At 50.3% G+C, this 22,223-nt stretch overlaps 11 protein-coding genes across 11 annotated transcripts; 5 read left to right on the top strand and 6 right to left on the bottom strand.

Moving 5' to 3' along the window:
* Positions 1-717: 717 nt before the first annotated feature.
* Positions 718-3,452, bottom strand: COCCADRAFT_81767 (uncharacterized protein; the record flags this gene model as incomplete). Its single annotated transcript, XM_007708603.1, has 2 exons — positions 718-3,263; positions 3,377-3,452. The coding sequence occupies 2 exons, from the start codon at positions 3,450-3,452 to the stop codon at positions 718-720; spliced, it is 2,622 nt and encodes an 873-aa protein (XP_007706793.1).
* Positions 3,453-4,704: 1,252 nt separating this feature from the next.
* COCCADRAFT_81862 (uncharacterized protein) lies at positions 4,705-6,504 on the top strand (the record flags this gene model as incomplete). Its single annotated transcript, XM_007708602.1, has 1 exon — positions 4,705-6,504. One exon carries the CDS (start codon positions 4,705-4,707, stop codon positions 6,502-6,504), a length of 1,800 nt encoding a protein of 599 aa, XP_007706792.1.
* Positions 6,505-7,325: 821 nt separating this feature from the next.
* Positions 7,326-7,838, top strand: COCCADRAFT_423 (uncharacterized protein; the record flags this gene model as incomplete). Its single annotated transcript, XM_007708463.1, has 2 exons — positions 7,326-7,428; positions 7,555-7,838. The coding sequence occupies 2 exons, from the start codon at positions 7,326-7,328 to the stop codon at positions 7,836-7,838; spliced, it is 387 nt and encodes a 128-aa protein (XP_007706653.1).
* An 856-nt stretch (positions 7,839-8,694) lies between these two features.
* COCCADRAFT_422 (uncharacterized protein) lies at positions 8,695-11,292 on the bottom strand (the record flags this gene model as incomplete). The annotated part of the gene is made up of 3 exons (XM_007708462.1): positions 8,695-9,590; positions 9,643-10,707; positions 10,770-11,292. 3 exons carry the CDS (start codon positions 11,290-11,292, stop codon positions 8,695-8,697), a joined length of 2,484 nt encoding a protein of 827 aa, XP_007706652.1.
* A 540-nt stretch (positions 11,293-11,832) lies between these two features.
* COCCADRAFT_81653 (uncharacterized protein) lies at positions 11,833-12,177 on the bottom strand (the record flags this gene model as incomplete). The annotated part of the gene is made up of 1 exon (XM_007708601.1): positions 11,833-12,177. The coding sequence occupies one exon, from the start codon at positions 12,175-12,177 to the stop codon at positions 11,833-11,835; it is 345 nt and encodes a 114-aa protein (XP_007706791.1).
* Positions 12,178-12,530: 353 nt separating this feature from the next.
* On the bottom strand, positions 12,531-14,026 carry COCCADRAFT_421 (uncharacterized protein; the record flags this gene model as incomplete). Its single annotated transcript, XM_007708461.1, has 2 exons — positions 12,531-13,929; positions 13,980-14,026. The coding sequence occupies 2 exons, from the start codon at positions 14,024-14,026 to the stop codon at positions 12,531-12,533; spliced, it is 1,446 nt and encodes a 481-aa protein (XP_007706651.1).
* A 414-nt stretch (positions 14,027-14,440) lies between these two features.
* On the top strand, positions 14,441-15,196 carry COCCADRAFT_420 (uncharacterized protein; the record flags this gene model as incomplete). Its single annotated transcript, XM_007708460.1, has 1 exon — positions 14,441-15,196. The coding sequence occupies one exon, from the start codon at positions 14,441-14,443 to the stop codon at positions 15,194-15,196; it is 756 nt and encodes a 251-aa protein (XP_007706650.1).
* Positions 15,197-16,382: 1,186 nt separating this feature from the next.
* On the top strand, positions 16,383-16,771 carry COCCADRAFT_21740 (uncharacterized protein; the record flags this gene model as incomplete). The annotated part of the gene is made up of 2 exons (XM_007708492.1): positions 16,383-16,548; positions 16,629-16,771. 2 exons carry the CDS (start codon positions 16,383-16,385, stop codon positions 16,769-16,771), a joined length of 309 nt encoding a protein of 102 aa, XP_007706682.1.
* Positions 16,772-16,991: 220 nt separating this feature from the next.
* COCCADRAFT_81703 (uncharacterized protein) lies at positions 16,992-17,303 on the top strand (the record flags this gene model as incomplete). The annotated part of the gene is made up of 1 exon (XM_007708600.1): positions 16,992-17,303. A coding segment is annotated over one exon (312 nt), but the record flags the coding sequence as incomplete, so codon positions are not given.
* A 587-nt stretch (positions 17,304-17,890) lies between these two features.
* Positions 17,891-18,704, bottom strand: COCCADRAFT_32048 (uncharacterized protein; the record flags this gene model as incomplete). The annotated part of the gene is made up of 3 exons (XM_007708534.1): positions 17,891-17,991; positions 18,105-18,539; positions 18,605-18,704. 3 exons carry the CDS (start codon positions 18,702-18,704, stop codon positions 17,891-17,893), a joined length of 636 nt encoding a protein of 211 aa, XP_007706724.1.
* Positions 18,705-19,918: 1,214 nt separating this feature from the next.
* On the bottom strand, positions 19,919-21,783 carry COCCADRAFT_32047 (uncharacterized protein; the record flags this gene model as incomplete). The annotated part of the gene is made up of 2 exons (XM_007708533.1): positions 19,919-21,004; positions 21,055-21,783. The coding sequence occupies 2 exons, from the start codon at positions 21,781-21,783 to the stop codon at positions 19,919-19,921; spliced, it is 1,815 nt and encodes a 604-aa protein (XP_007706723.1).
* Positions 21,784-22,223: the final 440 nt, after the last annotated feature.

The following is a 22,223-nucleotide window of genomic DNA, read 5'->3' as shown; positions in this document are numbered from 1 at the left end:
TTACTATCTTTGTCATCGAATTAGATTTTAGACGTGTGATGAGAGTAATAACCGTATCTCATGAGCCGAACTCAGTGCTTTTGGTTTTTCTCAAGTAACACAACGCCGGCATCAGGGCTACCTAAGGAATTGATAGTGTACAGGAGCAAATAGCTTAGCCAAGTAGTGTCAGATCTCTTGTTCTGTAGTGTGGGTCATGCATTGGAGTCGACTCTTCAAAGATTTCGTGATGAACTCATGTTCTCGAATTGCGCCCGCTCTACCCGACCATATTTGTGTACCAGGTGAGGCATTTCAACAAACTAGTAGTCGATCAAAATCTCCACCCGAATGATCAAATCTACCTTCTCCATCAGTATAACCTGTACGACGCAAGTGACTGAGCAGCATTTCAGTCCACTATATTCCCTCATATCATTCTAGTGCATCAAATAGGAACGGCTTTCACTTATGCATAAACGTACATCTTAAATCATATATTCATTTATTCTCTTTTCATCAAACGCGATCCAGTATACTAGATATTACCTTAAGTATGACATGCCATATAACCACATGTACTGCTCCAAATGAGGGTGTCTTGGCCCAATCTATTCTCCCATGCCAAGTCATGATGTATATCCAGGATTTCCCAAAATCCTTTTCCGATCCCAAAGCGCCGCGCTACGATACAAACCAAACCATGAACGCTATTAGTCTGACCACCCAAATCACTTTTTAAAATAATACCAGCAACCAACCTGCAGCGCCAACGACCAGGCTCTCAACCCATCTGTCAATGCCTGGATGCTGTACTGAGGCACCAACACCTTTGCTGGTTTGGCCTACACCACTCGCAATAAGATCGCCAGCGTCGCGACTTGTCGTTACAGATGCCATGCTTGAGCTGGTAGCACTTGCACTGTTACTCTTCGGGAGACTGTGCACAGTGCTCGTCTGCCCGTTGATGATCAAGGCTGTACCTGACTTGTCCAAAGAGTATGTTGTTCCATCCATTTCAACCGTAGAACCAGGTGCAAGCGTCGTGCCGTCACCTAACACGTACTCTGTTGTTCCGTCCCTTACTGTTTGTGTGTATGTGACATCATTGATCGTCAGCGCAGGAGCAGGTGTTAAAACAGCATCAGGAGTCATGGTAGATGTAACGCCGTTGATCACGACAACACCGGCTGGTGCGCCTTCGGGAAAGGAGTATGTAGTTCCCGAAATGGTAAGAGCGCCGCCGGGTGTGAGGGTTTGACCAGGAGCGGGTACGTAAGCTGTTTGACCATTGATCACAACAACACCACCCGGTGCGCCTTGAGGCAGAGAATATGTAATCCCGGCAAGGGTAAGAACTCCACCGGGCGTGACAGTTTGGCCAGGAGCGGGTACGAAAGCTGCTTGGCCATCAACCATAACCCAACTGCCTGCGCCTACCGCCTGACCAGGCGCTACAACACCGACCGTCAAACCCCCGACTACTGTCGTAAACATGGTATGATCACCAACAACCGACGCAGGAGGAACAGTAACAGAGGGCGGAAGCCCAGCAGTAATAGTCTGTGTGGCGCCATTGACAACAGCAACACCACCAGGGCCAAGACTAACAGTGTTTCCATTGACAATGACCGGTGGACCTCCTGGCTTCAAAGTTTCTGTTCCGAAGACAAAATCTCCTTGTGGATTGGCTGCGATTGTCCCCCCACCGACAGTGAGCACGGGAGGTCCTGGTGTTGCCGCTGCATCAAGAGCAACTGTGCTACCGTCCACAATAATCCTTGCTCCCTCACCATTCCCGGGAATGATAACAGGGACTCCATCGATGGTTTGAGTTTGCCCTGGTCTGAGTGTCTGGCCTCCAACGACGATCACAGGAGGGAGCCAATTCGAAAAGTCTTGATCTTGGTGACCTGGTCTACCAGGCTCGCCTGTGACAGGTCCAGCCGGGCTTGCAATCGGTCCAGGCGCATTTGGGGTTGGTCCAGGCACATTCAAAGGCCTAGGTATGTTGTCACTTGGTTGGTTGAGCTCATTTGGCGGGGGTACAAAATTATGTATGTCGGGTCTGCCCGCAGGAGTTGGTGAAGGCAAATCAGCTTTGAGCGACACCGGGGAGTCAGGGAGGCACCTCAAACAACCTCGCACCGTATTATGGACGGAAGTAGACTCGTACGTTGTCGAGAGGAAAGTCGATGTTGTTGGCGACGCTAATATCGGTTGAGACGGGGGTGGGGCAGCAAGAGGGGGAGGCAGCCCCATACTAGTAGATAAGGGGGTACTAGGAGGGACACCAGGAGGGGCCAATGATAGCTGGAGGGAATCACTGAGGCTGGGTCTCTCAAAGGAACATGAAGCAAGATCCAGACCCCGAAATTGCGACTGAATGGCTGGTTCTTGCTCCAGGTAATGAAGGACCTGGGTGGGTAACGGGAAATTGTATTGGCCTTTAGTAGTCGTTGGCAGTGGTTCCGTGTGAGTTACTACCAAATGGGTCCAGTCTTGTAGTGCAGTCCTGGGTGGCTTCCAGTCTTTTAGCGAAGTCTCCTTGGGCACACATTGCGCGAAAGTCTGGTTCTTCTGGGAAAAGCGCAAGCTGAAATATTGGTCAGGTCCACCAAATATATGGTTGTAGATAACGTAGGTGGGTCCTGCATCGAACTGTAGGCGTACCCCATCCGTAACCTCTACAGTGAACGTGGGCGTAGTGTGAGTAATGATTTCATCGTTACTGCCTGTAACGGTTTTTGTTTGATTGACAGTGTGCTCCTGGGTAACGACCGTGTCGATGGTGCCGTTGTTCATGTAGGTGATGTACTCAGTAACGATGGTCTCGGTCACAACCGTGCTAGTCCAGCGTACCAAAAGCCCTGTAGAATCAAACCAAGTAGTTATAGGACGTTTGGCTGCAAGCAAGCAGCCTGTGCAAGATGAGTTACATGTGGAACACGCCGTTTGGTTGCCTGTGTTAAGTTGTGGTAAATAGGTTGGTGGCAAAGGAGGAGTGTAAGTGATTACTGTAGGTTCCACTGGCGTCGGGCTGCTTGTAGGCGTCGTATTTGTGTATACTGGACCTGAAGGCCGGGGACCGGGCGCAATTGGTGCATGCCCAGGGCTCGCGTCAAAATGAGGAGCAAGTGTCATGGGCAATCCAGCTTCTTGACCATTGTCCGGAGCGAGGAGAGGAGATGCAGGCTGTGGGGCTTCGGGAGCGTCCCATTCCTCATGTGGAGCATCAACCGGAGGAGAGGGATTCCAAGAAAAGAGGTCTAGGGCGATCAATCCTTCTGCTGTGTACCTACAAAGTTGGGTGCTGCAACATACCACCTGGGAATGATTAGTCACGAGGAAACATGACTGGTAAAGAGAGAGTCAGTGTAGTTGATGGGGTACATACTGATTACATGTTTGACTCTGGATTCCACGCCAATGGCGAACAAGACAGGCACATATAAACGAGCGAATGTGCGCATCTTGCTATGATTTCCCCTTACACAAAGCGAGTGACAGTGCAAAGATCAAAGCAAGACGTTGTTGCAGCGTAGCAGCGACGAGAGGAAACTAGCGAGTGATGCTCGGATCGGGTAGGTTTGATGATGGCAGACCAAGTGCATATGCCGCGCTGAATGACGGCGGTCCATGCGCTTCTCCTGGTGGGCACCAACCTTGGCAGAGCGACATGCCGTGGACGCGTATGTACTTACATGTCCTGTATATGCTGCTGTGTCAGGAAATGCTCACACTCTACCTGTGCTCGACGACAACGTGCTGCCAGTAAGCCCAGCGCCTTTCACCTGGTACCAGGCCTTTCCATTTCCATATGCTCTGCCACTGCCGAAGTGAACTTTGCTGCTAGCTACAAGCCCGAATCGGTAGTATATCGACAACGCTGACACTGGGGCCATGGCAAACTCTGTCCTAAGCTATCCACGTGATTACGTCCCCTTGGAACCGCCATCCGCGCGGCCGACGAAATTCGGGCGTGGCAATGGAAGAGGGCAGCGACGGCAGCGTTACGCCAGCGCAAACAGAGGGGCAGTCCAGGCCATGACTGAGTTGTGTATGCGTGTACATTTGGTGCGTAGGCACGTACTACTGACATACTACTATGTACACAGATATGTATTGCGTCTGAAGAGGCACAGGCAGGCGGCTTGCGACATTTTCGAGCCACTACCCCAGACTGCCAAGCGTCGCCCGGTGGATATGGACATGACACTGGCAGCAACGGCATGAGCTCAACAGGAATGGCATTGAACAAGACGGCAGGGTGGTTGTGCCAGATAAGTGAATGGAGGCTGACATGACCAGCAGCGAGCTCCGCCACCGCCACCTCCTATTGGTTGCGAGCCCAGCACGACCAGAAGACCATCCCTCAACATGACTTCACCCTTGTGCCGCTCTCATGCCATCTCGTATTCACCGCCCTACATTTCGTACTAGACAGGCTTCCAGTAAGCTTAGGATGATGAGCACGGCCGCTGATCGTCGTCTCGGGAGCCATGGAGCCACTCCGCGGGTTGCCGTTGCACATCCATCTCATTCCTTCAAACCTTCGCGACTTTTCGACGCCAGCCTCCTGGTAACTGAGACTGGGTTGATAATTCTCCGACCAAGGGGTCGGCACACCATGTCACTCGCACCCCACCTCGTCCACTGACTAAGGCCCTGCGCCCTTCCCCTCAATGGGCTTCTGCTTGCTCACCTCCCTACCCTTCCTGCATCATGAGTCTCGCTGCGCGGGCAACGGGCGCCCCCGCGCCCTACACTGTTCCTCCCTCGGGCAAGTTCGACGGTGCTGATGGCAGCTGGAGCACCTTCAAAGTCAGTGTTGGGTCGCCCGGCCAGGATTTCCGTCTAATACCGAGCACCAAAGCAGGCGTCACATATGTAATTGCTCCAGAGGGTTGCTTGGCTGGAGTCGACCCCTCAAACTGTCCCCAGCTTCGCGGAATCGAAATCTTCAATAGTGCGCAAAACACCGGCTTCCAGGTCAACGCGTCGTCAACATGGTCAGCGATAGGGCAGTTCGAAGTCGATTTGGAGGAGGGCCTCAACTACACCGGACGAGGCCTGTTCGGAACTGACGTTGTGTCCCTGGGAGCCGCTGCCGATCACGGCTCGTCTCTATCCCTCACAGGTTCCATCGTCTCTGCTATAGCGGATCCTGACTTTTATCTGGGAATGCTTGGGCTCGGCCAGGTCAAATCCAGCTTCAACAGCCAAAGCCAGCCAGTCGATTCGACGCTCTATCAATTACGCAACAACAAACAAATACCCAGTTTTTCCTACGCGTATACGGCAGGCGCAAAATACCGATTAAAGTCTGTCCTGGGAAGTCTAATTCTTGGGGGCTACGATGCGACACGATTCGACACCGTCACTGACAACCTGTCTTTTACATTTTCCCAGGACTCTTCTCGGCTTCTGACCGTCGGTGTCAACTCAATAATGGCCACCAACACGCTGCATGGAACGTACTCCCTCACTTCTGGTGCACACTTTTCCGTTATCGATTCAACTGTGCCACATTTGTGGTTGCCTGAGAGTGTTTGCGATGAATTCGAAACCGCCTTTGGACTCACTTATGATCCCCAAACAGGCCTTTATCTTGTTAATGATACTATCCACGAAGAACTGGTCTCGAAGAACCCGACGCTTACCATTAAGCTTACCAACTCGCTAGACGGTGCAACGACCAACTACACCAATATCCAACTGCCATATGCTGCGTTTGATCTGCAAGCTTCGTATCCTTTCTACCAAAATGCCACAAACTACTTCCCGATCCGCCGCGCCGCAAATGAATCGCAATACGTACTTGGCCGAACATTGTTACAGGAGGCATACTTGATCGTCGACTATGAGCGGGCAAACTTTACGGTTGCGCAAGCAGTGTTTCCCGACCCCCTACCTCCTGCCGAAGTCATTGCAATCGTGTCACCAAGCGACTTACCAGCAATCCAATCCTCATCGTCAGATCTCAGCACCGGCGTAATTGTCGGAATAGCAATCGGAGCAGTCGCAGGTATCGTTATTGCCATTTTAGCATTCTTCTTCTGTTTCCGTAAACGACGCGGCAAGAAGCAGGCACCGAACAATCAACAATACGAATTGGCAGGCAAAAACATTTCCGAAATCGAATCTGGAAACAACATGTCGTCCAGTATCTTACCACTCAAAGATCCAGGTCCACAAGAACTCAATGGTACACCATTGCTAGAGCTTGCATCTCCTGCCAACGACCATGCAGTCGGACATGCCTACCCACAAGATCAAAAAACAGTCGTCCAGGTAACGGACGAACCACAAGAGCTGCATGGTGAGTCGATGATACCAATAACACCCAAATGGCAGGAGGTACAAGCACCGCCGCCGACTTACCACCACGACACGGATGGAGAAAGTAGCACCAGCCATGGTGTGAGCACGATGCTGAGTGACAGCACAATTACACCCAGCGATTCGAACACACAAGTTTTAGTTTCACCACTTACGCCTCGGATCTCTCAGTACAGGTATTGATGATTGGGTTGGCATTTTCTTCAGCATACAATTGGCGTTTGGTTGTCATGTTTTTTGAGATACCACTTACATGTAGAAAAGGTCGGGGTTGTATGCATTTCTGGCGAGAGTGTAAATCCAGTAATATCCTATTTCTATGCCCTTAAACGAAGGGTGAATCGGCATTCAATATTTTTGTATATACCGATAATATTACATAATACTATCGAGCCTCTGTACATGTGCTCAAGGCTTCTTCTCGGATATTTCCGATTTCTTGGATAACAGGGCCGACCGGATGGATGTGTTCTCCACTTGAGGAGAGTTTTGCGAACAGCAAACATGTGCATGACACACACGTCACCTATGGATAAAAATGGTAGAAATTGTGCATAAGCGTTAGTGTCAACACTTTTCGCTACCGTCCATGTTTCCCTCAAGTCTGATGTGGTAGCTAAACCCATGCAGGTGCTCCCGCACACATTGGGCCGAATCGGGGATCCATGTCCAATGTAACCCAATGAGGACATGCGATCCAAAAGAACTATGTCTGTATGAATGTCAAGCCGCAACAAAAGTGGCCTTAGTTCATTCGTAAATGAAATCATGAACCGTGCCTCAATAGATCCACTCATAACAAGGCAGCTGGTAGTTTGATTGCCTCCAACCTATGACGTATGCGCCACGCATAGCTGGTAGCCATCACCCCTCATCCCCACGCCTCCTTCTCCCTAGACAACACCCCAGACACCTAACCTTTGCTCTGTTTACACATCTACGCTCATAAAACAACCCTGCAGCGAATACTCCCTAGCCAACAAACCTAGAATTTCCAATCAGCAATGGACAAAATCAAGGAGAAGCTCCACATTGGCAGCGGTCGCCGCAAGTCGCAGCCTGACAACGACTTTGCTACCGGCACTGGTCATGTCGGTACTATTGAGGGTACGTAATGAATACCACATGTTACATGAAAACTTCACATCCGCAAGTTGTTGTCCCTTTCATCGATTTCTAACGAAGGGTTGAGCATGCGTAAGACTTCAACCTCATCACTAACAACGAAAACAGAAAACCGTGACTCGATCGACTCTGAACTTGCAGCGATGCCTCCACACGAGCGTGTTGCCTACCTGAAAGAATTTGAAGAGTCGGATAAGGCCGACGCACCCAAGAAGGGGGGCCTCATCGAGAAACTCATTGCCCGAGGCAACAAGAAGACCGAAGACCAGATTGCAGCAGAGACCAGGGAGCGCGAGGCACGCGAGAAAGCTCACCGCGAAGCAACGCACGCAGCCATGGGTCCTGGTGCGGGTGCTAGCGCTCAATCAGCTGCAGGCCCCGGTGGCTTGTAAGCGATATCGATGAAAGAGTGCCAATGAACTGCGAATGCGAAAGAGTGGGAAAAACATTACTTTGTGACTATCGACCATGAAGAAAACCTTTTTGGGGGGCGATGGACTGCAGATTCCATACATACTATTACCAACATGACGATCAATGACATCAATCTGAGCTGAACTCTGAACTCCTGGGATTTGCATGACGCAACGGCCGGAAGTAATGCGTAATCGGGTAGTTGAACACAAGGAACTTTGAAACCTCTACTGACAATACTATGTTTTACAATCCTTTAGACATTTCTGGGCCCCTAAACTTGATGCTATGCAGTTGTGCACAACATTGCCTCGTTCTCTATTTCCCTCTGATCCATATGCCCACATCTTCAATAACGACGTCAACAGCGGTGCCGTTAAGTTACTCGTGAGAGAGAAAGAAATCGTTACAAGACAGTGTCATATACAAAGTCTAATCCAAAACGTTATACCGAACACATGAAATTAAACATGAACCCTCCCTTTTCACTGTCGGAGTCTTCCTGTTCATTTGCTCGCCTACGAAGCTGGTATATTACAAAGAAAAATAAAGATGCGTGCTCATTACATCTCTCCCCAAACCCCCCAGCCAATGCCTTTTTTCTCTACCTTCTCCCCTGGTCCGTAAGTAAATTCCACCCTTGATTTTACATTTCAAGAAAAAATCCATACAGCAAGCATCTCCAAGCCAGATACAAGGCTTTACAAGAATGTTGGTAGTTCTAAACATGGATTCTTGTTCTTTGCTCTGTTTGTACCCGTAGCAACAATAAGTTCATAGAATGATAACTACCGCCCCCTTTTTTCCCCAAACAGTCCCCATTGTTTCTTTTTTTCAAACGGGGTATCCCTGTTCATCAGGCGATTCAGGTGCTCCACTTACAGCACCATATACCCGTATCGGGACCTGGACTTCGAAGCTTTCAGCTGGTAATCGTTGTGCAGCAGCTAGTATAACGCCGCGGTCATCTGTGGATATTTCTTCTAGAAGATCATCCCATGTTGCCTCTTCGCCATTTTCGTGTGTCAGACGTGGGGTGATGAATTCGATGCGGAGTTTCCACTCGAGGCTTACACCAGATGTAATGAATTCTGGTGTTGCGTTGGGGGGTATGGTGGGCGAAAAGGCTAGTTTCTGAGCAAAGAGTGCGTTTTCGGAGAATGAGGCGTGGACTTTCTTTGTAACTCGGTAGATAGAGGCATTGGAACGCAGTGCGATTGCGGGGTCCACTTTTTCGGATGTTTCGAGTGAGAGATGGATTGAGTAGCACGGGATGTGCGAGTTGGTAAAGTCGACGACTGCAGTCATTGTTTCGCCGAGTCGATAAGAGGGCCGAGCGAGCATTATGACAGCCACACGTCGGCCGCTGCGAGCGATTTCAAAGCGATTGGCGCTTTGGTTTGCTGCGCCAGTCAGGTTGCTGCGCAATATGGCGGCATCAATGGCTTCCTTCATAGTCTGGGGTTCTTCGGCAAACGAAGACCGGCCAGGAAGAGTGTCAGTAGGTGACATCAAGCCCATATTAGTATTTTGCTGGGGCCGCTCTAGCAGATTGTTGACATAGTCAAGAAAGTCACTGAAAGTATCCTCTTGGGCTTTTCCTCGATGAGCACCCTTTTTGGTCGGAGAGAGGTTCCCTGTTGATGTAGGGTCAATAGCCGCTGTTCGTGCTTGATCACGGAGTAGAATGTACGGAGACATCAAGTCATGGCCAAGGATCTCGCCCCGATCTAAAGATGATTAGTATGGCGCGAAGTGCGGAATGACAGTAGATAGACATACTGTTCACGCTGCCAAAGACCCGGAAAGGAATATCCACATGTTTCACTTGTTGCTCTCTGGTTGACCCTGCGCGTTGTGTACCAATAGTGAGATTGTATGCTACCTTCATCGAGCGTCCCTTGTGCGACGGGGGCAGACCGCGGGGGATGGTAAAACTGTACGTGAAGCTGCGACTTTCTCCAGGCGCAAGTTTCAAGTCGACGAACAAGATTGACTGTGGGGTAGAAATGAGAGGAACGGTCTTGGAGCTGACAATACCTCTCATCTCTCGGATACTTGATGGTTCTGAAGGGCCCAGGAATCCGCCCAGTGACTCTCCTATGCTGCCCCAGCCTAGCGCACCGAAGAGACCGCTTTCGCGCTTCGTCTTCTCAATACCCACGACTCCGCCTCCACCTTGACCACCCAATACGCCTTTCCTCTTCACTTCCTCAAAAGGCGCCTGGTTGATCAAGGATCCGTCCAGTGTGAAGGTGCCCATTATTTGTGCGTAGCCCATCATGATAGATTCTGGTTGAGCCTGCTTATTAGATGGTACCAAGTGTGATGGCCGTCGCTGGTGCTGGGGCCGGTGTAATAGTCGCGATGACGGATGAGCCGTGTATTCCGAAGCCATGGTCTCATTGGAATTATTGCTCATTGAGTAGAATTCCCCACTACTACGCGGCGTTTCGATCATGCTTGACCCAGATATTATCCTAGCGACAGGCGAGAGAACCTCAAGGTTGGCACTGGTTGAAGGACGATGGTTGTCGATGGGCGGCTGTGGAGAATTGCGCGGTGTATGTAGCGGCTTCTTCGTAGGACTGCCATTGAGTGGTGGATGTGCAGCGTCTTCCTGCGGCGGCGGAGCGGCAGGGAATTTGAAATTCTTGGAGAAGGAGTTTGAGGGTTTTCTCCCGGGGGTTGGGAGCGCTGGGGTGCTTGGGGTAGTTGTTATGCCCGGCCGTCTCCTGTTTTGACGCCCAGGGAAGGCGAAGTCACTGGTGTCACGAGCGCTTGGCGAAGTTGCGTCGCCAGCAAGCGGAGAAGGGTGTGTGGCTGATCGGTGGCCGGGCGAGGTAACTGCTGTCGTGTCAGCCAAAGATATATTGCGGTGGCAGTTGTGCTATCTGCGGTTGTCGTACTTGGATACGAATTCGGTCTGCCCGGCACTACCTGCAGACTGGCTGATCTCCCATGGCCTCTGGCTGGCCGTCTGATGGGTATGCCTCTCTCGTGGCTGGCTTCGGTGGCGGCCTCTGTGCCTAGGGAGATGATGGATACGGATCTACCATGCTTCTGCCCTCCCGTGCTGCTGTTGGCCTGAGCTGCGCTCGGTGTGGCAGGCGACTGGTGTCCCCCAGGCGTTGATGGTGTGTGGAGGGACAGCGCCGGCCGATGTCCGCGGCTGTGAGCAGGTGGAAGCTGGGAGGTGAATGAAGACTTGCGGGACACAGAGGGCCTTGTCGACGAATGGACTGGCGGAACGGGCAGCTTGCGTTGACGGTCCCCGCCCGTCGCAAAGCCGTTGTGTCGTGTGGCTGGGGTGCCATTGCGGCCTTCAGGCTGGGCTACATTCTTGAAGGTAATGGTGCACTCGATGTCTTCGCCCGCAAACACGGTAGAGTCCTTCCATTGTACGAATACCCGGATGTTGGATGCCGACATGGTCAGGAGCACGAGGGTGGGCGGCACGGGCTGCGGTCGTGTAGGCAGCTCATCGGGCGCGGCAGGCAAGCGGCATGACGGCTGCTGGCAATTGATCGTGAACGGCGGCAATGGCAGCGAGCAGCGAGCAGCAGTCGATCGTCGGCAGTCCGGGGAGAGATTGATATTGGGTTGACATGAGCCAACAACAGCTTCCACGGCTTCGTCATGCCCGCGCCGGCCCAGGGTCTAGGCCCGTGCTCTCCTCGCCCTGGTGGTCCTTTGTCTCGAGCACCTACATCACTGCCATCAACATTATTCCTCTACTCCAGTCACCCTGTATGCCTCTTTCTCCTGTCATTCAATATGAAACATGACGTTCTAGCATTACCCTGCTATCAGACGAACCATGGCCTGTCCCCACCAACCCACTTGATACAAAACAGCCAGCCTTGTCCTTGTTGATTCTGTTTCCACAGCTGTCCGCAGATTCCTATCGGCCGATGAAACCATCCATGTGTAAAGTCTTGAAATCCAATGCTCTGTCCTACCAAAAACCCATCACGCAACCTCCCCCGCCATTCTCCGCACTTCATCCGTGTCCCAGTCCAGACGGTCATCGTCGTCAGGCAGCTCATAATCGACCAGAACTTGCATAGTGTTCTTCTCTTTTCCCTCTTCCATTCTCTTCTTCTCTTCCTTTCTACGCTGCTTTTCCCCTCCTCTCTTCCTCTTCTTTTTCTTTCTTTCTTGCTCTACTATTATGTTCTCACCACCTACTGTCGCATCTGCAGTAACCCCGGTATCAGAGGAAGGCTGTTTGCTACGCTCCCAGAATTCATGACAACCACATACGCCATCTTGTGAGGGGTTGTGAGGGCAGATGCGAGGGGCTCGTTTGCGCATGTCGAATGAGTGTATCAACGATGATGTGGGACTGGGTTTGGGAGCAGTATTGTATTGGAAGGATGTCTTGGAGCCAGTCTTCAATTTTGAGACAGCGGAGGAATACAAAGGAGGAAGATGTGTTTTGTGTGAATTTGAAGGGTAGGTCCTGGCGATTGAGCCTGTTGATAGCGATCAAGCATCGCAGAACAAGGCAGGAGAAAGAGAAGGTGAAGGTGAAATGAGCGCGTAATGGTGCACGTGATGCGCAATACACTCTCTGCAAGTTAGGCAAGTACGGCATGGCGCAGTCCGTGCAGGGTTAGTGCTGTACACTCTAACATCTATTTGTCCCACAGAAGCACCTCCACAGCTCACCACACCCTTCCCACAACATGCAAAGCAATCTTGACTGAAACAATCGTCCCTAACGTCAGCGCTCCAACCGCAATACCCAACGCTTTCAGGTTCCTCATTTCGTTACTGAACCGCTGCTGCTTCCTCTCACCAATATCTCCCAAGTGAGTCAATGTATCGTACTGTGGGACGTATTTAAAATCGAACCTCGTCTCCGTACCAGCCAACCCCCACTTTGAATTTATAATCAGATTCCAGAAGATGTCCTTTGCACGCTCGATCCTCCTGCGGTCGGCATTGGGGAAGAGGCGGTAGGTGTAGCAGTAGAAGATGAAGAAGAGACACTGGCCTGCCATGAGAGACCAGTAGTACGCCGATACACGCTTCAAGCCAAGCCGGTCAGACAGTGTGTTGCCATTTAGCCAACGGGCGCTGGCTGTCAGCATATCTGCTGAAGAAAAGGTGGGCGGCTCTTCCTTGAGCGCATAAATAATGTTGTTGGCCATGACCTTTGACATGTCCGAAGGCTGAACCTCATAGTAGAGAAGGGACTCCATAATGGCTTTTGCTTTCGTGTGAGTCGAAAGTAACTCGTCGGGCGTGCCCATGATATAACCAATATAGCGCCATAGTGCGAAATAGTCGTCGATCTCCTGTTGGCGGAGGATGATGCCCTGGCGTGGGAAACTGATATATACAAGTGTCGACGAGAAAGTACCAATTGTGGCTATTTGATCCAAATCGTTGATTGGTATGCCCCATTCGTCTACGTTGAAGTAGCTGGGCCGCTCACGCACCAGCTTCATGATGCGCTGCCGGACTGCAGCATGTAATAAGCGGACGCGGATTGATGAGGCAAAGCCTTCTCCACCGGGCTGTATGCCTTCCAACGTCCTTGTGCATTGTAGAATGTGTTGCATTGTTTCGAATAGTCTTCCTCTTGCTACCTTTGTGCTGAAGCCTCCAGTTCGTGCCAACGTCTCGACGACTCGTGCAGCACCCATACCGCCTAGCAGCGACTGATAAGTGAGGCCAGTCAGAGCGGGTCCTCCGTAACGATAGAAAACATCCTGTCCTCTGCCTATCTGCTCCCAATTCACCCAGTCCGGCACAGTGTTTACTTGTCGCCACAGCTCCGCGAGTTTCGGGTCAGATTCGTGATGTTCCTCTAGTAAAGCATAGAGATCCCGCTTTGGTACGGGCAGGGGCTCTTTCTTTTCGTCTTCAGTGACAGGCGCTGATGCCATCTGAGTCCTGGTGGTATCATTTCTCGGCAAAGCACTCTTGTACGGTGGCGATATGGCATTTAGGCGATCGAGACACTCCTCTGCAAGCACATCATACGAAAATTTCATGGGCTTCATTTGCTCTTGAGTAAGATGTTCGGGCGTCCATTCGAAACTATAACCCCAGCAACTGATAACGGTCAGTCTAAGTCAGTGATGATCTCCCACTTCCAGACGTACTATCTAGTGTTGGCTGTACGCCTCCGAAACGGGTTGGGCAACGCCATGACTGCAAAACAGAATGCAATAAACACGCACGCGCTGCGATATTACCACAAGAAACAGTGAGCGTGAGAGAAAGCAGAGTATGTATTCATACGGAAGTGGAGGAACCATCATATGACACCGAGGCCCTAAATCCGCATGGGGGTGAGGGGTCCACATCCATGTCGCCGCTTGGCTCTTCGGTCATCGCTCTGACGGTTGGGGAATCGTAAATTTGAGGTGGTTTCCGAGATTTGACCATTGCACCTAACCGTTGGACAGGGTCATTGATGTCACCATTTGGGGCAAGTCGCGGCTGATCATGAATCGTGCTAGCACTAGTCTGCCAGTGGCGGTAGACATTTAGTCCTGGGGCCCGTGCGAGAAAGTCGTCGATGCAGACAAGAGAGACTTCACATCTCCAATTTGGAACAACCATGAGCTGCCACAACTGCACACGACGGACGCTGAGCCTTTTTATACAGTCATTCGCCAATTTAAAGCCTGTTTTTCCTACTGGCCGGCCACTCATCTACCCCCAACCATCGCGATTCCGCTCAGATTCACGCCGACTGGAACCAATAGATCGGCCGTCTTCGAGAAAAACAAAAGCGCAGCCCGATGTCGATGCCGAAGTCGAAGATGCTCTTACAGGAGAGGTCCAAACAAAGAACGAACGCCCTGCATGGCAGGTGCAAAAGGAAGCCCTGAAGGAGAAATTGGGAGGCGAAGCATGGAACCCACGCAAGAAGCTGTCGCCCGATACTATGGAAGGCATACGTCATCTGAACAGTACGCAACCCGACAAATTCACCACACCCGTCCTCGCCAATCACTTCAAAGTCTCTCCGGAAGCCATCCGCCGCATACTGAAGAGCAAGTGGCGGCCCTCGGACGAAGAGTACGAAGAGAGAATGGAGCGGTGGAACAAGCGCGGAGAGAGGATATGGTCCAACTTGGTAGAGATGGGAGTCAAGCCACCAAAGCGGTGGAGAGACATGGGCGTAGGCCGGGCACAGAATGGGGAGCTACCACGATGGAAGTCGAGATATCGGAATCAAGTACACGTCCAGGATAGCTTTGGCAGGAATCCCGCAAACTATGAGCCGGACGAGGATATATTACCGACGGTAGGCAAATCGGGCAAATCGAAACCAACGACCAGTAGTGTGCCGCTGTCACAGCGGTTATGAAACGTTGGGTTCAGCCGAAAGGAACAACGTTTTGCATACTCTGAAGGCAGACTACCTGGATTTGCACCTACTTTGGAACACTTATACTCTTCTATTTGATGAATGTACAATGTATTATTATATTCTGATTTCTCTCGAGCTTCTTCTTGAAGACTTTCAAAATCCATACAAAGATGCTTTCACACCAACTTTCCAACGACAGTCCAGCACTCTCTGGAAATTCTACAATGCAAGAATTTTGTAGTTAGTATAGAGTCCTAGATCTGTTCTCTTTCCAACATCATACCCGAGTTCAGTCGAATCGACTGTTATTTGTAACACTGGCGGTAGTACGCTAGGACTCCTCTGCAAAATCGCTTAACACTTTGAAAGCCTCGTAGTAAAATATCAAATGTCACATACTCGGCCCCACCAATCATTTTGGACTTGTCAAGTAGGTGGCTTAGAGAGGTAAGCATGATTTGTTAAGGTGTTTTCCCAGCACTCTGCCCTACGGGGTTGAGAATGATTGTGAACAAAGCTGTTATCTTCTCACCCACACAAGCAGTGCATACTGATTATGACTCCCGAGTCGTATGCAGGATATTTTGGGACGGTTGGCAGGTACAGCGTCATATACAACACCATTGTGAGCGGTGCTATGGTGGTAGTATTCGTATTGAGCGCTACGAGGTGGTGGAAAGGTGCTGCTTTTGCATGACCTTGTGCAGCTCTGATGCAAATAGAGAGTTGGCTGTCAAAACACGTGACACGAGAAGTTGGAAATGCAGAGTGATACAAACACGGCTGTGCAAGATGATGCAGAGGCAAGGAGCGACTCATGCGACAGCAATCATACCTGACGCTTCGACGTTGCGCACCCTGCAAGTCATGAATTTCATTGGGCCAGGTGAATGGAGTGTCCGTGTGGCGACCACAGCCCCCTCTATGCACATTACTCGCTTCGTTGCGCTGCCAGAGCCTGGCCGGTGAGGTCAGGCCTGCATCTTACGCGTTCTCCACCAAGCCGTCTTCAGTAAACTAGTATATGAAATCCTCTTGCACTGGGCACACATAAGATAATAGAACACACTCGAGCATCAGCTTCAGACCTACAACTCTTGAACGATTAGTATATTGTACTCCCCACCACAAACATCCTACAATGATACCCATACTACATCTTTTTCTATTCCACCTCCTCGACATGACAGCTGTTGCAAACGCCGCACCCACGACACCCAGGTCCACTCCCGGATGGTCCAAGGAAGCCGTGTTAACACTAGTCGGTGTCTGTGTAGCAATCTTTGGCATCTTGATCGGCCTAGTAACCTCGCCCAAAGCGAAACGGTGGCTCTGGAGCTCATTTACATGTACGCAAGCGCGCATCACTACTACTATTCCCTCATCCTCATCTTGCTTTGTTCCACATCCCAACACTTGCCGCCCACAGACTTTTCCAATTCCAGACGCACGATCGCACAAGGTCAACACCCGGGTGCAGGACACCAGTTACGAGATCTCTACGAAGAATATATGAGATTCCGCGAGTTTAGGGAGTTATACATGCAAATGCAAACGCATCATTCGGAATGATGCTCAAGATTCAAACATCGATTAAGCCCCCCTTTACTACTATTCTACGGTCACACGCATAACGGCATAAACTACACCATCTTCTCTTCTTCACTAGAGCCATTACAAAACTATTAGATTATTATGTATATAACATACACACCAACGCAACCATTTCGCCGCAAAATACTTTACAATTACCAACTCATGAATAACACTCTAGTATGTCGCTTACCCCATAACCCGCCGATCGCCCCGCCCGCCCACTACTACCCGCCCTGCGCCTCTCTACTCCACTTCCCTTCCCTTACCTCCACCACCCGCACTCTCCCTATTCACCCACCCTAACAAGACTCTTAACACATCGTTTCAAAACATAATTGCTGCATCGCCGCGACAAATAGTAACACACGCTACACTTTACCACGCTCAACCAACATTCCTAATCCATACACGAGAAAACGTACGCATGGGCCACACCACCCCATCCTCACCACCCAATCTCCCCAAACCAAGACCGATGCGCAAAATGAGCTCGACTTGGGCAATATAAGTAACCCAAACCAATATTAAAACGAAAGGGAAAAAAGTATCAACATGTGTATAAGTGAGGAATATACATGGAGGGCGGCAAGGCAAAGTCGACATGTACAGAATTTCTCATGCGGTGATTAGGATACTTGATCCGTTTTCTCACGAAACACTCATATAGGATTGATTTGTTTACTGTGAGAAATTCTGCTTTTTTAGGGGAGAGATGGAGAGAGAGAGAAGGGAAGAGTGGGGCATTTTAAGCGAATAGGGGTGGCGAAAGTCAAAATATTTTTTTATTACTCTGGTATGCATATGGAGAAAGTACCACGTGGGTTTATGGTATGATATCGATGAGATCGATTGATTGGAGCTGCAAGAGCTTACGCGGTGATATGTATTATGTAATATATTAAGGAGTGTGATGTGCTCGTATACGAGCATGATGTCGACTTTTATACTCAGCTGCGGTTTTTTTCTCCAGTGCCGTATTGTAATCCAGAAAACTCTGAGCACGCAAGATACGCTTCACGCAGCATAGTTCGTTGGATGAGGCCAGCGTTTTATGGAGGAAGATGGAAAATTCCATCCAAGTTCCTTGTTCTAAAGCTACTTGCAGGGCTTGTAGGTCTGAATATTTGCAATGCCATTAGGCCAGCCCTTGCATGCATCGGTTGCCTTGACCCATTTGGTACCAATAGTATGTTTTCCTGCAAAAAAGACGATACAGTTAGCTTTGGCGAATCCTCAGGCTAGGATATCAGACGAATCGACGAGAGCATCGTCGAAAGAAAACGGCTTGTAAAAAGAAAGAAGGACTCACCTCGCGGAAGAGTAAAATAAGCAAAATCAGCGCCTTCCTTCATACACTTTTCTACGGCGTCGCACTTGTAATTATCGCGGGGCCCTTCTCCCGACGTCTCTCCCATCAACACACCATCAACGTATACCTCAAACCGCTCGCACCTATGGGCGCCATCAGCCACGAGGAGAATACTGTCCTCGAGGTTGTCGATGACTATGGATCCAATCGTGGAATCCTGTACCGTACCCGCTGTACGGCGCACATCAATGTGTTTCCAGGGCATGAGGACATCGCCCGTGCAGGGTTTGGTCGCGAGGCGTTGTGGGGTGGAGAAGTCTAACGGGTCTGACACGGGGTTGAGTGAGGACTCGGGTTTTTGGTAGACGGCTCCGCTGTCACATGTGCAGGAGCACATGCCATTGGGTGTGTCGCAGGTTAGGGATGGTATGTAGCCTGTTTGGGGTCAACGTGTTGGTGATGATACTTGGTGTGTGCTGGAGATGTGTATATGTACTTACCAGTTCCGCATGTTATCGGCATGCCATCGTTAATGGTAGATCCGAATTGGGCAGCTACGAGGCTGCTGGAGATGATTTGGAGAAAGACCGATAGCTGCATGGTGACTGGATTTCTTTCGAGACTGGTGATGAGTAGGTTGTGTGAGAAGTGGGGAGTGTAGTTTGTTATAATAATCTTCTGTTTCTGGCAGAAGCTTTTGTATATTTGTACAACTTGAATAGCGTTTCCCGGATCCCCTCTGTTCAAATCCCATTATCTTGACTTGGTTAGCTGTTCTAGTCGAGTGGGCAGTACCAGGTGAGTTGTGCGTAGGTGAGAAAAGCAAGTGAAGGAAGGAGCACTTGGGGACCAACACACTGTTGCCCAAAGGTAGATTATGTAATATATGCTACCTATCTCATGCTATGAATTTTGAGCAAAGCCATTTCTTATAGGATCTTCTTCAAGGAAACATATTGCTCCACTACTGATATACATGTGCAGCAAATGCTACATACAAGTCGGGAGGTTGATGTTGTGACAACAATTGTACAACATGCATTTTAGCTAGTACCTTAGTCCCACCGTTGCGTACGCTGTTTTACTTTTATACATGCAAAGTGCTTATGAGTACATGGTGATTATTGAAATACCATAGAATCTCACATAGTTTTCTTCAAACATGAACCCTAGCGCTTTCCTTTTACAATAAGAAACGAAAAAAAGAATCACGTGAACTTGCTTTCTTACGTACTCAACCATAGGTATATTCTCTTTGGCCAACAGACGGCTCCGGATGTAATGGTAGAAACGCTAACGTACCTATCGATATTGCACGCATTTTAAATCCCGGCCCAATATGCACTAGTTATGGAAAAAGTACAAACTAGTACGTGTGTGGAGTAAAAATGTATTCTTTTTCGCATATGCACGTTATGAGAAAAAAAAAGGCACGCATAAAAACTCCATTATCCAAAAATGGCTTGAGCAGCATACCAATACAAGGTTATGACAGACTAAGTTTTTTTGTCAACAGTCGAGTTCCCGCTAGTCATTTTCTTCTTCATATAAGTAATGAATGAAATTGGTTAAACGCATCCTCTTTTGGTATCTCGAAAATAGAGCAGCTACTGCATCAAAAATATACAAAGGTTCCGAGCCCAATATCTACTGGTACAATTTGGGTCAAAAGTTTTCCCATCAAAGTCATTCACGTTCCACAAACGCCATTAACGAAAGGAGAACAAAAAACGGGAGACTCGTCGCAATAACAAGATAACTTTCTGGGTATATATCATAACTTCATAAATTCTTGTTTTAGGCATTCCGTACATCTAGTAGCGGCGCGAGTCGTAACCTCTGTTGTCATATCCGTTGCTTCCGTTTCGTGCTCGATAATCGTCATCAGGGTAGGGAGGTCGTGAAGAAGCGTCGAAAGAGCCGTCCATGCCAGAGGTACCGCTACGGCGTCGGTTTTGCTTCTTACTATCATAGTCCTTATTAAAGCGACGAGCCTCGTCTTCATACATGTTCGACCCATAGCAGTTGTTTGGAATGTCACGAACGTTTGGATCCGACTGAGTACCATAGTTGGAGAAACTCGGGCTTCGTTGTCGGGTGTTTGTTGAGGTTGTGCGAGCGTGATGAGGTGGTTGGTAGGAATTGTCGTTGGGGGGAGATGGCCATGGAGCTTGGCCTGCATTTGATTGCGCACGTCTGCGCCTGTCGTTCGTTGCAGTGTCCGAGTAGGCGCTTGAGTTCATGTCATCATATGACTTGCCACCACCTGGAGCTGCCGAGTACGGTTTGCGCTCTCGCTCAATGGGTACTGATGTAGGCCTAGACTCGTCGTCAATGTCCATGGGCCTGATTTCTGGCTTGGAAGTATATGGGCTCCGCTCCCGTTCAAGTTTCGGCCCATTCGAAGTGGTATCTTGGGTTTTTGGAGGCGGTGGTGGGAATGTTGGGGCTTTTCGGAGTGGCCCGACGCCCTCTGAGGAAAGCGCAGCGGCGCATCGTTGCTGCGCGTGAAGATTTTCGGCGGTAGGAAACATTCTGCGAGGAAGTTCCTTAGGAAATCGTTCCTTCCTATCGTCTGCATTGCTGATGGGCATGTCGAGGATAGCTTTGGTCAGCCGCTCGTATTCGGTGTCGGGATATGCCTGGATCATAGCAGTCATCCATTCTTGAAAACCGTCGGGGGTGAGGGCCGGAATGTACGGTTGCTCTGCCGGGTGTTGTTGAATAAGATGATGCTGGCATCGCATGTCTCGGTAAATCTTGGATAGAGAAGAATACGATATTTTGCCGAATATTGTTTGCCATGGATAAATTTCGTCTTTGACCTTGACTTGTTCATAGAACCTAAGCATCTTGGCAGGGGAAATGACCAGACTATTTTTTGGTTCGTAGTCTTCAATCTGTGCGGATATTAGCCTTGGGTATCTCCGCGGATAGTCAGGGTACTCGCCAAGTGCAGTGCTAGACCTCTCAGGAGTTGGCCTAGGCGGGGCAAGGGTTGGCCATCAGAGTCGAACAAGCGTTGCCACATCTTCTCAATAGGGGTGTAGTCTTCAGTTGCCATTCTGGGCGCAGCAGGCGGCCGGGTGGGCGGGCGTTCTCGGTCCATGGGGACAGTGCGGTCGAATCGTGCAGTGGGCGTATCGTGGTTAGTATCTGGTAGTGGATCGGTATGCAGGGGGCCTCGATCTGGGGAGTGATGGGGGGCAAAATCGCTGCGCTTGGGGGATGGAGGGGTGTAGACGTCGCGGGGTGGGATGGAATTGGAAGTCGAGGCAGGAGAAGGTGGAACCCATTGCTGCGACGAGACGGGTGCAGGCTGAGGCTGCGTCGTACCAGCCATGACACCTGACTTGATCTCATCGAGAACCGACTTCTTCACCTCGGCCGTGATTTGAGCAATGAGATTGGGGTCGACGACACGGGCTGCGTCTGATTTTTCAAAAGCATTACCAATGGCATTCTTCAGCGGCTGCTGAATGGGCTGGGAGGCCGGGTCGAAAGTACGGCGGTCCCAGGCAGGGCTTGTGTCACGAGGCTGATAGTCGGGAGCATTTGATCTTCCACGGGACCTGGTTCTGGGGGCATAGTCTGGGCTTCTTCCGCGGTGAGATTGCTGCTTGTCAGAGGAAGAAGGGTAAGAGTCGTAGGCGGAGTCAGGGTGGTCGCGATAGGCCATGGTTGCTGTGGCTGCAAGATGAGGTTGGGTAGTGCAGGAGCCTTGTGTGGATGGCGGGTTGCGGAACGCCGCGCGAACAAGTGGGAGAGCTATAGCAGAGTTGCCATGTACAGGCGAAAATGGCAGATTGGTAGAGAAGATGACAGAGGACGAGTGGGGAAATGAGGCGACAGGCAGAATGCAGTGGAAGCAAACACGGCAGAGCCTGAGTGGAGTTTGGGCGTTGGGTTGTATACTACAAAGCAGCGGTATCCCGGGCAGCGCGTCAGCAGTCACAAAGGACAAGAAGCCCGACCGAACGAGGGCTCCGAGTTAGTTGGGGTTGTGCCATTAGATAGGGCAGAGAGGCAGCGCGGGGCCATCCATTATCTTGGTTGGAAGCAGGCGCCGTGAGGGGCTTGGGGCAAGACAGGCGGGCGGGAGAGGTGGTGTGGCTTGCG

The sequence above is a fragment of the Bipolaris zeicola genome (genome assembly GCF_000523435.1).
Source record: "Bipolaris zeicola 26-R-13 unplaced genomic scaffold scaffold_2, whole genome shotgun sequence".
In the NCBI taxonomy this organism is placed as follows: Eukaryota; Fungi; Ascomycota; class Dothideomycetes; order Pleosporales; family Pleosporaceae; genus Bipolaris; species Bipolaris zeicola.
The sequence above is the reverse complement of the archived record's forward strand: the minus strand, read 5'-3'. Positions and strand labels throughout refer to the sequence as shown.